This window comes from Oncorhynchus nerka, linkage group LG18, assembly GCF_034236695.1.
Source record: "Oncorhynchus nerka isolate Pitt River linkage group LG18, Oner_Uvic_2.0, whole genome shotgun sequence".
Lineage (NCBI taxonomy): Eukaryota > Metazoa > Chordata > Actinopteri > Salmoniformes > Salmonidae > Oncorhynchus > Oncorhynchus nerka.
The window spans coordinates 5184119-5196618 of NC_088413.1; the positions used below are offsets into that span (position 1 = coordinate 5184119).

At 43.5% G+C, this 12500-nt stretch overlaps 1 protein-coding gene across 1 annotated transcript in view; it reads right to left on the reverse strand.

The window, feature by feature from the left end:
* The window catches only part of LOC135561970 (amyloid beta precursor protein binding family B member 2-like), a 117829-nt gene that overhangs the window by 85207 nt on the left and 20122 nt on the right, over window positions 1–12500 (reverse strand). Inside the window, exons 4-5 of the mRNA XM_065004500.1 lie at window positions 12481–12500; window positions 3646–3857 (exon numbers count right to left, since the gene is read on the reverse strand). The exon at window positions 12481–12500 is cut by the window's right edge and continues 1540 nt beyond it. Coding sequence (XP_064860572.1) covers window positions 3646–3857; window positions 12481–12500 — 232 coding nt within the window. The remainder of the gene's footprint in view (window positions 1–3645; window positions 3858–12480) is intronic.

Genomic DNA, 12500 nt, shown 5'->3' on the forward strand with positions numbered 1-12500 from the left:
GGGCACTGTGGGCTCTTTATAACCCTGGGATACAGGGGGGGGTCTGCTTCTGTCCTGTAGGTGGCACTGTGGGCTCTTTATAAACCTGGGATACAGGGGGGGGGTCTGCTTCTGTCCTGTAGGTGGCACTGTGGGCTCTTTATAAAGGACGGGTCCCCAATCTCTCCAAGGCCCTGGGATACAGGGGTGGTCTGCCAGACACTGGGACGACCTGGGATACAGGGGTGGTCTGCCAGACACTGGGACGACCTGGGATACAGGGGTGGTCTGCCAGACACTGGGACGACCTGGGATACAGGTGTGGTCTGCCAGACACTGGGACGACCTGGGATACAGGTGTGGTCTGCCAGACACTGGGACGACCTGGGGTACAGGGGTGGTCTGCCAGACACTGGGACGACCTGGGATTCAGGGGTGGTCTGCCAGACACTGGGACAACCTGGGATACAGGGGTGGTCTGCCAGACACTGGGACAACCTGGGATTCAGGGGTGGTCTGCCAGACACTGGGACGACCTGGGATACAGGGGGGTCTGCCAGACACTGGGACAACCTGGGATACAGGGGTGGTCTGCCAGACACTGGGACAACCTGGGATACAGGGGTGGTCTGCCAGACACTGGGACAACCTGGGATACAGGTGGACAGAGCAGGTCTGATGGGAGGGGTTGAGAGGAGCTGAAGGACTGGATGGTGTTCAGAGATAGATGGGAAGGGTTGAGGGGAGCTGAAGGACTGGATGGTGTTCAGAGATAGATGGGAGGGGTTGAGGGGAGCTGAAGGACTGGATGGTGTTCAGAGATAGATGGGAAGGGTTGAGGGGAGCTGAAGGACTGGATGGTGTTCAGAGATAGATGGGAGGGGTTGAGGGGAGCTGAAGAATAGGACTGGATGGTCTTCAGAGATAGATGGGAGGGGTTGAGGGGAGCTGAAGGACTGGATGGTGTTCAGAGATAGATGGGAGGGGTTGAGGGGAGCTGAAGGATGGGACTGGATGGTGTTCAGAGATAGATGGGAGGGGTTGAGGGGAGATGGGACTGGATGGTGGTCAGAGATAGATGGGAGGGGTTGAGAGGAGCTGAAGGACTGGATGGTGTTCAGAGATAGATGGGAGGGGTTGAGGGGAGCTGAAGGATGGGACTGGATGGTGTTCAGAGATAGATGGGAGGGGTTGAGGGGAGCTGAACGATGGGACTGGATGGTGTTCAGAGATAGATGGGAGGGGTTGAGGGGAGCTGAAGGATGGGACTGGAAGGTGTTCAGAGATAGATGGGAGGGGTTGAGGGGAGCTGAAGGACTGGATGGTGTTCAGAGATAGATGGGAGGGGTTGAGGGGAGCTGAAGGACTGGATGGTGTTCAGAGATAGATGGGAGGGGTTGAGGGGAGCTGAAGGATGGGACTGGATGGTGTTCAGAGATAGATGGGAGGGGTTGAGGGGAGCTGAAGGATGGGACTGGATGGTGTTCAGAGATAGATGGGAGGGGTTGAGGGGAGCTGAACGATGGGACTGGATGGTGTTCAGAGATAGATGGGAGGGGTTGAGGGGAGCTGAACGATGGGACTGGATGGTGTTCAGAGATAGATGGGAGGGGTTGAGGGGAGCTGAAGGATGGGACTGGAAGGTGTTCAGAGATAGATGGGAGGGGTTGAGGGGAGCTGAAGGACTGGATGGTGTTCAGAGATAGATGGGAGGGGTTGAGGGGAGCTGAAGGACTGGATGGTGTTCAGAGATAGATGGGAGGGGTTGAGGGGAGCTGAAGGACTGGATGGTGTTCAGAGATAGATGGGAGGGGTTGAGGGGAGCTGAAGGACTGGATGGTGTTCAGAGATAGATGGGAGGGGTTGAGGGGAGCTGAAGGATGGGACTGGATGGTGGTCAGAGATAGATGGGAGGGGTTGAGGGGAGCTGAAGGATGGGACTGGATGGTGGTCAGAGATAGATGGGAGGGGTTGAGGGGAGCTGAAGGACTGGATGGTGGTCAGAGATAGATGGAAGGGGTTGAGGGGAGCTGAAGGATGGGACTGGATGGTGTTCAGAGATAGATGGGAGGGGTTGAGGGGAGCTGAAGGACTGGATGGTGTTCAGAGATAGATGGGAGGGGTTGAGGGGAGCTGAAGGACTGGATGGTGTTCAGAGATAGATGGGAGGGGTTGAGGGGAGCTGAAGGATGGGACTGGATGGTGTTCAGAGATAGATGGGAGGGGTTGAGGGGAGCTGAAGGACTGGATGGTGTTCAGAGATAGATGGGAGGGGTTGAGGAGAGCTGAAGGGCTGGATGGTGGTCAGAGATAGATGGGAGGGGTTGAGGGGAGCTGAAGGATGGGACCTGATGGTGGTCAGAGATAGGGGCGGCAGGGTAGCCTAGTAGTTAGAGCGTTGCCACTTAATATAATGTTTACATACCCTACATTACTCATCTCACATGTATATACTGTATTCTATACCATCTACTGCATCTTGCCTGTGCCGTTCGGCCATCACTCATCCATATATTTATATGTACATATTCTTTATCCCTTTACACTTGTGTGTATAAGGTAGAGTTTGTGAAATTGTTAGATTACTTGTTAGATATCACTGCACGGTCGGAACTAGAAGCACAAGAATTTCACTACACTCGCATTAACATCTGCTAACCATGTGACCAATAACATCTGCTAACCATGTGACCATTAACATCTCCTAACCATGTGACCATTAACATCTCCTAACCATGTGACCATTAACATCTGCTAACCATGTGACCATTAACATCTCCTAACCATGTGACCAATAACATCTGCTAATCATGTGACCAATAACATCTGCTAACCATGTGACCATTAACATCTCCTAACCATGTGACCAATAACATCTGCTAATCATGTGACCAATAACATCTGCTAACCATGTGACCATTAACATCTGCTAACCATGTGACCAATAACATCTGCTAACCATGTGACCAATAACATCTGCTAACCACGTGACCAATAACATCTGCTAACCATGTGACCAATAACATCTGCTAACCATGTGACCAATAACATCTGCTAACCATGTGACCAATAACATCTGCTAACCATGTGACCAATAACATCTGCTAACCATGTGACCAATAACATCTGCTAACCATGTGACCAATAACATCTGCTAACCATGTGACCAATAACATCTGCTAACCATGTGACCAATAACATCTGCTAACCATGTGACCAATAACATCTGCTAACCATGTGACCAATAACATCTGCTAACCATGTGACCAATAACATCTGCTGACCATGTGACCAATAACATCTGTGACCAATAACATCTGCTAACCATGTGACCAATAACATCTGCTAACCATGTGACCATTAACATCTGCTAACCATGTGACCAATAACATCTGCTAACCATGTGACCAATAACATCTGCTGACCATGTGACCAATAACATCTGCTAACCATGTGACCAATAACATCTGCTAACCACGTGACCAATAACATCTGCTAACCATGTGACCAATAAAATGTGATTTGATTTGATGTCTTCAGATCTCACTGTTACAAATATATAGAAAATACGTGGCTCTATGTAATCAAATGTCATCGTCAGGGATCCAAATATTATCCCGTCCGCCCCTAAAAATACCAAAAAAACATGTCATTCTAGGTGTTTACCTGGTGGTCTGGAGGTGGAGAGGCTGAGGTGGTGTCCCCCAGGCTAGAGCCCTCCTGTCTGGTGAGAGGGTCTCTGGGCGCTGGTCTCTCCCATTGTGTGGCTCCACTAGGGATATGCCAGTAGTAGATATCAGCCTTGTCTGTAATCCTCTTCCATCCTGGAGGAAGGTCCCCTTCTGTCTGACAGAAGCCCTGATGATCACTCCAGATATCTGAGACATACATACATGGACATATTACCTCAATTACCTCGACACCCGTGCCCCCGCAAATTGACACATGAACTCTGTACCTGTACCCCCTGTATATAGCCTCCACATTGACTCTGTACTGGTACACCCTGTATATAGCCTCCACATTGACTCTGTACCGGTACCCCCTACAATTAGCCTCCACATTGACTCTGTACCGGTACCCCTGTATATAGCCTCCACATTGACTCTGTACCGGTACCCCCTGTATATAGCCTCCACATTAACTCTGTACCGGTACCCCCTGTATATAGCCTCCACATTGACTCTGTACCGGTACCCCCTGTATACAGCCTCCACATTGACTCTGTACCGGTAACCCCTGTACCTCCACATTGACTCTGTACTGGTACCCCTGTAGCCTCCACATTGACTCTGTACCATATAGCCTACCCCCAGTACCCCTGTATATAGCCTCCACATTGACTCTGTACTGGTACCCCCTGTATATAGCCTCCACATTGACTCTGTACCAGTACCCCCTGTATATAGCCTCCACATTGACTCTGTACCGGTACACCCTGTATATAGTCTCCACATTGACTCTCTACCGATACCCCCTGTATATAGCCTCCACATTGACTCTGTACTGGTACCCCCTGTATATAGCCTCCACATTGACTCTGTACTGGTACCCCCTGTATATAGCCTCCACATTGACTCTGTACCGGTACCCCCTGTATATAGTCTCCACATTGACTCTGTGCCAGTACCCCCTGTATATAGCCTCCACATTGACGCTGTACCGGTACACACACACACTCATACCTAGCTAGCATCATACTGACTAGACACTAATACCTAGCTAGCTTCATACTGACTAGACACTAGACACTAATACCTAGCTAGCATCATACTGACTAGACACTAGACACTAATACCTAGCTAGCATCATACTGACTAGACACTAGACACTAATACCTAGCTAGCATCATACTGACTAGACACTAGACACTAATACCTAGCTAGTATCATACTGACTAGACACTAGACACTAATACCTAGCTAGCATCATACTGACTAGACACTAGACACTAATACCTAGCTAGTATCATACTGACTAGACACTAGACACTAATACCTAGCTAGTATCATACTGACTAGAAACTAGACACTAATACCTAGCTAGCATCATACTGACTAGACACTAATACCTAGCTAGTATCATACTGACTAGACACTAGACACTAATACCTAGCTAGTATCATACTGACTAGACACTAGACACTAATACCTAGCTAGTATCATACTGACTAGAAACTAGACACTAATACCTAGCTAGCATCATACTGACTAGAAACTAGACACTAATACCTAGCTAGCTTCATACTGACTAGACACTAATACCTAGCTAGTATCATACTGACTAGACACTAGACACTAATACCTAGCTAGTATCATACTGACTAGACACTAGACACTAATACCTAGCTAGCATCATACTGACTAGACACTAATACCTAGCTAGCATCATACTGACTAGACACTAGACACTAATACCTAGCTAGTATCATACTGACTAGACACTAGACACTAATACCTAGCTAGCATCATACTGACTAGACACTAGACACTAATACCTAGCTAGCTTCATACTGACTAAACACTAATACCTAGCTAGCTTCATACTGACTAGACACTAGACACTAATACCTAGCTAGCATCATACTGACTAGACACTAGACACTAATACCTAGCTAGTATCATACTGACTAGACACTAGACAATAATACCTAGCTAGTATCATGCTGACTAGACACTAGAAACTAATACCTAGCTAGTATCATACTGACTAGACACTAGACACTAATACCTAGCTAGCTTCATACTGACTAGACACTAGACACTAATACCTAGCTAGTATCATACTGACTAGACACTAATACCTAGCTAGTATCAAACTGACTAGACACTAGACACTAATACCTAGCTAGTATCAAACTGACTAGACACTAGACACTAATACCTAGCTAGAATCATACTGACTACACTAGACACTAATACCTAGCTAGTATCAAACTGACTAGACACTAGACACTAATACCTAGCTAGTATCATACTGACTAGACACTAGACACTAATACCTAGCTAGCATCATACTGACTAGACACTAATACCTAGCTAGCATCATACTGACTAGACACTAATACCTAGCTAGCATCATACTGACTAGACACTAGACACTAATACCTAGCTAGTATCTAACTGACTAGACACTAGACACTAGACACTAGACACTAATACCTAGCTAGCTTCATACTGACTAGACACTAGACACTAATACCTAGATAGTATCATCCTGACTAGACACTAGACACTAGACACTAATACCTAGCTAGCATCATACTGACTAGACACTAGACACTAATACCTAGCTAGTATCAAACTGACTAGACACTAGACACTAATACCTAGCTAGCATCATACTGACTAGACACTAGACACTAATACCTAGCTAGAATCATACTGACTACACTAGACACTAATACCTAGCTAGTATCAAACTGACTAGACACTAGACACTAATACCTAGCTAGTATCATACTGACTAGACACTAGACACTAATACCTAGCTAGCTTCATACTGACTAGACACTAGACACTAGACACTAATACCTAGCTAGCATCATACTGACTAGACACTAATACCTAGCTAGTATCAAACTGACTAGACACTAGACACTAATACCTAGCTAGTATGATACTGACTAGACACTAGACACTAATACCTAGCTAGTATCATACTGACTACACTAGACACTAATACCTAGCTAGCATCATACTGACTAGACACTAATACCTAGCTAGTATGATACTGACTAGACACTAGACACTAGACACTAATACCTAGCTAGTATGATACTGACTAGACACTAGACACTAATACCTAGCTAGTATCATACTGACTGCAGATAGACATTAATACCTAGCTAGCTTCATACTGACTAGACACTAATACATAGCTAGCTTCATACTGACTAGACACTAGACACTAATACCTAGCTAGCTTCATACTGACTAGACACTAGACACTAATACCTAGCTAGCTTCATACTGACTAGACACTAGACACTAATACCTAGCTAGCTTCATACTGACTAGACACTAGACACTAATACCTAGCTAGCTTCATACTGACTAGACACTAGACACTAGACACTAATACCTAGCTAGCTTCATACTGACTAGACACTAGACACTAGACACTAATACCTAGCTAGTATCATACTGACTAGACACTAGACACTAGACACTAATACCTAGCTAGCTTCATACTGACTAGACACTAGACACTAATACCTAGCTAGTATCATACTGACTAGACACTAGACACTAATACCTAGCTAGCATCATACCGACTGCAGATAGACACTAATACCTAGCTAGTATCATACTGACTAGACACTAATACCTAGCTAGTATCATACTGACTAGACACTAGACACTAATACCTAGCTAGCATCATACTGACTAGACACTAATACCTAGCTAGCTTCATACTGACTAGACACTAGACACTAATACCTAGCTAGTATCATACTGACTAGACACTAAACACTAATACCTAGCTAGCTTCATACTGACTAGACACTAGACACTAATACCTAGCTAGTATCATACTGACTAGACACTAGACACTAATACCTAGCTAGTATCATACTGACTAGACACTAGACACTAGACACTAATACCTAGCTAGCTTCATACTGACTAGACACTAGACACTAATACCTAGCTAGCATCATACTGACTAGACACTAGACACTAATACCTAGCTAGTATCATACTGACTAGACACTAGACACTAATACCTAGCTAGCATCATACTGACTAGACACTAGACACTAATACCTAGCTAGTATCATACTGACTAGACACTAGACACTAATACCTAGCTAGTATCATACTGACTAGAAACTAGACACTAATACCTAGCTAGCATCATACTGACTAGACACTAATACCTAGCTAGTATCATACTGACTAGACACTAGACACTAATACCTAGCTAGTATCATACTGACTAGACACTAGACACTAATACCTAGCTAGTATCATACTGACTAGAAACTAGACACTAATACCTAGCTAGCATCATACTGACTAGAAACTAGACACTAATACCTAGCTAGCTTCATACTGACTAGACACTAATAGCTAGCTAGTATCATACTGACTAGACACTAGACACTAATACCTAGCTAGTATCATACTGACTAGACACTAGACACTAATACCTAGCTAGCATCATACTGACTAGACACTAATACCTAGCTAGCATCATACTGACTAGACACTAGACACTAATACCTAGCTAGTATCATACTGACTAGACACTAGACACTAATACCTAGCTAGCATCATACTGACTAGACACTAGACACTAATACCTAGCTAGCTTCATACTGACTAAACACTAATACCTAGCTAGCTTCATACTGACTAGACACTAGACACTAATACCTAGCTAGCATCATACTGACTAGACACTAGACACTAATACCTAGCTAGTATCATACTGACTAGACACTAGACAATAATACCTAGCTAGAATCATACTGACTACACTAGACACTAATACCTAGCTAGTATCAAACTGACTAGACACTAGACACTAATACCTAGCTAGTATCATACTGACTAGACACTAGACACTAATACCTAGCTAGCATCATACTGACTAGACACTAATACCTAGCTAGCATCATACTGACTAGACACTAATACCTAGCTAGCATCATACTGACTAGACACTAGACACTAATACCTAGCTAGTATCAAACTGACTAGACACTAGACACTAGACACTAGACACTAATACCTAGCTAGCTTCATACTGACTAGACACTAGACACTAATACCTAGATAGTATCATCCTGACTAGACACTAGACACTAGACACTAATACCTAGCTAGCATCATACTGACTAGACACTAGACACTAATACCTAGCTAGTATCAAACTGACTAGACACTAGACACTAATACCTAGCTAGTATCAAACTGACTAGACACTAGACACTAATACCTAGCTAGTATCATACTGACTAGACACTAGACACTAATACCTAGCTAGCTTCATACTGACTAGACACTAGACACTAGACACTAATACCTAGCTAGCATCATACTGACTAGACACTAATACCTAGCTAGTATCAAACTGACTAGACACTAGACACTAATACCTAGCTAGTATGATACTGACTAGACACTAGACACTAATACCTAGCTAGTATCATACTGACTACACTAGACACTAATACCTAGCTAGCATCATACTGACTAGACACTAATACCTAGCTAGTATGATACTGACTAGACACTAGACACTAGACACTAATACCTAGCTAGTATCATACTGACTGCAGATAGACATTAATACCTAGCTAGCTTCATACTGACTGCAGATAGACAGACAGCTAGCTTCATACTGACTAGACACTAATACATAGCTAGCTTCATACTGACTAGACACTAGACACTAATACCTAGCTAGCTTCATACTGACTAGACACTAGACACTAATACCTAGCTAGCTTCATACTGACTAGACACTAGACACTAATACCTAGCTAGCTTCATACTGACTAGACACTAGACACTAGACACTAATACCTAGCTAGCTTCATACTGACTAGACACTAGACACTAGACACTAATACCTAGCTAGTATCATACTGACTAGACACTAGACACTAGACACTAATACCTAGCTAGCTTCATACTGACTAGACACTAGACACTAATACCTAGCTAGTATCATACTGACTAGACACTAGACACTAATACCTAGCTAGCATCATACCGACTGCAGATAGACACTAATACCTAGCTAGTATCATACTGACTAGACACTAATACCTAGCTAGTATCATACTGACTAGACAGTAGACACTAATACCTAGCTAGCATCATACTGACTAGACACTAATACCTAGCTAGCTTCATACTGACTAGACACTAGACACTAATACCTAGCTAGTATCATACTGACTAGACACTAGACACTTATACCTAGCTAGCATCATACTGACTAGACACTAGACACTAATACCTAGCTAGTATCATACTGACTAGACACTAGACACTAGACACTAATACCTAGCTAGCTTCATACTGACTAGACACTAGACACTAGACACTAATACCTAGCTAGCTTCATACTGACTAGACACTAGACACTAATACCTAGCTAGCTTCATACTGACTAGACACTAGACACTAATACCTAGCTAGCATCATACTGACTAGACACTAATACCTAGCTAGTATCATACTGACTAGACACTAATACCTAGCTAGTATCATACTGACTAGACACTAATACCTAGCTAGCATCATACTGACTAGACACTAGACACTAGACACTAATACCTAGCTAGCATCATACTGACTAGACACTAATACCTAGCTAGTATCATACTGACTAGACACTAATACCTAGCTAGTATCATACTGACTAGACACTAATACCTAGCTAGTATCATACTGACTAGACACTAGACACTAGACACTAATACCTAGCTAGCTTCATACCGGCTGCAGATAGACACTAATACCTAGCTAGCATCATACTGACTAGACACTAGACACTAATACCTAGCTAGCATCATACTGACTAGACACTAGACACTAATACCTAGCTAGCATCATACTGACTAGACACTAATACCTAGCTAGTATCATACTGACTAGACACTAATACCTAGCTAGTATCATACTGACTAGACACTAATACCTAGCTAGTATCATACTGACTAGACACTAATACCTAGCTAGTATCATACTGACTAGACACTAGACACTAATACCTAGCTAGCTTCATACCGGCTGCAGATAGACACTAATACCTAGCTAGCATCATACTGACTAGACACTAGACACTAATACCTAGCTAGCATCATACTGACTAGACACTAGACACTAGACACTAATACCTAGCTAGCATCATACTGACTAGACACTAATACCTAGCTAGTATCATACTGACTAGACACTAATACCTAGCTAGTATCATACTGACTAGACACTAATACCTAGCTAGTATCATACTGACTAGACACTAATACCTAGCTAGTATCATACTGACTAGACACTAGACACTAGACACTAATACCTAGCTAGCTTCATACTGACTAGACACTAGACACTAATACCTAGCTAGCTTCATACTGACTAGACACTAGACACTAATACCTAGCTAGCTTCATACTGACTAGACACTAACACTAATACCTAGCTAGCATCATACTGACTAGACACTAATACCTAGCTAGTATCATACTGACTAGACACTAATACCTAGCTAGTATCATACTGACTAGACACTAATACCTAGCTAGCATCATACTGACTAGACACTAGACACTAGACACTAATACCTAGCTAGCATCATACTGACTAGACACTAATACCTAGCTAGTATCATACTGACTAGACACTAATACCTAGCTAGTATCATACTGACTAGACACTAATACCTAGCTAGTATCATACTGACTAGACACTAATACCTAGCTAGTATCATACTGACTAGACACTAGACACTAGACACTAATACCTAGCTAGCTTCATACCGGCTGCAGATAGACACTAATACCTAGCTAGCATCATACTGACTAGACACTAGACACTAATACCTAGCTAGCATCATACTGACTAGACACTAGACACTAGACACTAATACCTAGCTAGCATCATACTGACTAGACACTAATACCTAGCTAGTATCATACTGACTAGACACTAATACCTAGCTAGTATCATACTGACTAGACACTAATACCTAGCTAGTATCATACTGACTAGACACTAATACCTAGCTAGTATCATACTGACTAGACACTAGACACTAGACACTAATACCTAGCTAGCTTCATACCGGCTGCAGATAGACACTAATACCTAGCTAGCATCATACTGACTAGACACTAGACACTAATACCTAGCTAGTATCATACTGACTAGACACTAGACACTAATACCTAGCTAGCATCATACTGACTAGACACTAATACCTAGCTAGCATCATACTGACTAGACATTAGACACTAATACCTAGCTAGCATCATACTGACTAGACACTACCTAGCTAGCATCATACTGACCTAGCACTAATATCATACTGACTAGACACTAGACACTAATACCTAGCTAGTATCATACTGACTAGACACTAGACACTAATACCTAGCTAGTATCATACTGACTAGACACTAGACACTAATACCTAGCTAGCATCATACTGACTAGACACTAGACACTAATACCTAGCTAGCTTCATACCGGCTGCAGATAGACACTAATACCTAGCTAGCTTCATACCGGCTGCAGATAGACACTAATACCTAGCTAGCTTCACACTCCTACCCTCTAATACAGCTAGACACTAGACAACACACAGCACACCCTGCAGGAGAGAGAGAGCCTAACACACACACACACACACACACACACACACACACACACACACACAGAGCCACTGACCGAAGCCTCCCACACTGCACTCTTTCCTCATAAACAACATAGTGTGTGTGCACGCCTGTGTGTTCGTGCGTCTGTGTGTGTGTTCCAGGCCTACCTGGGAGGAGAGGTGAGGTG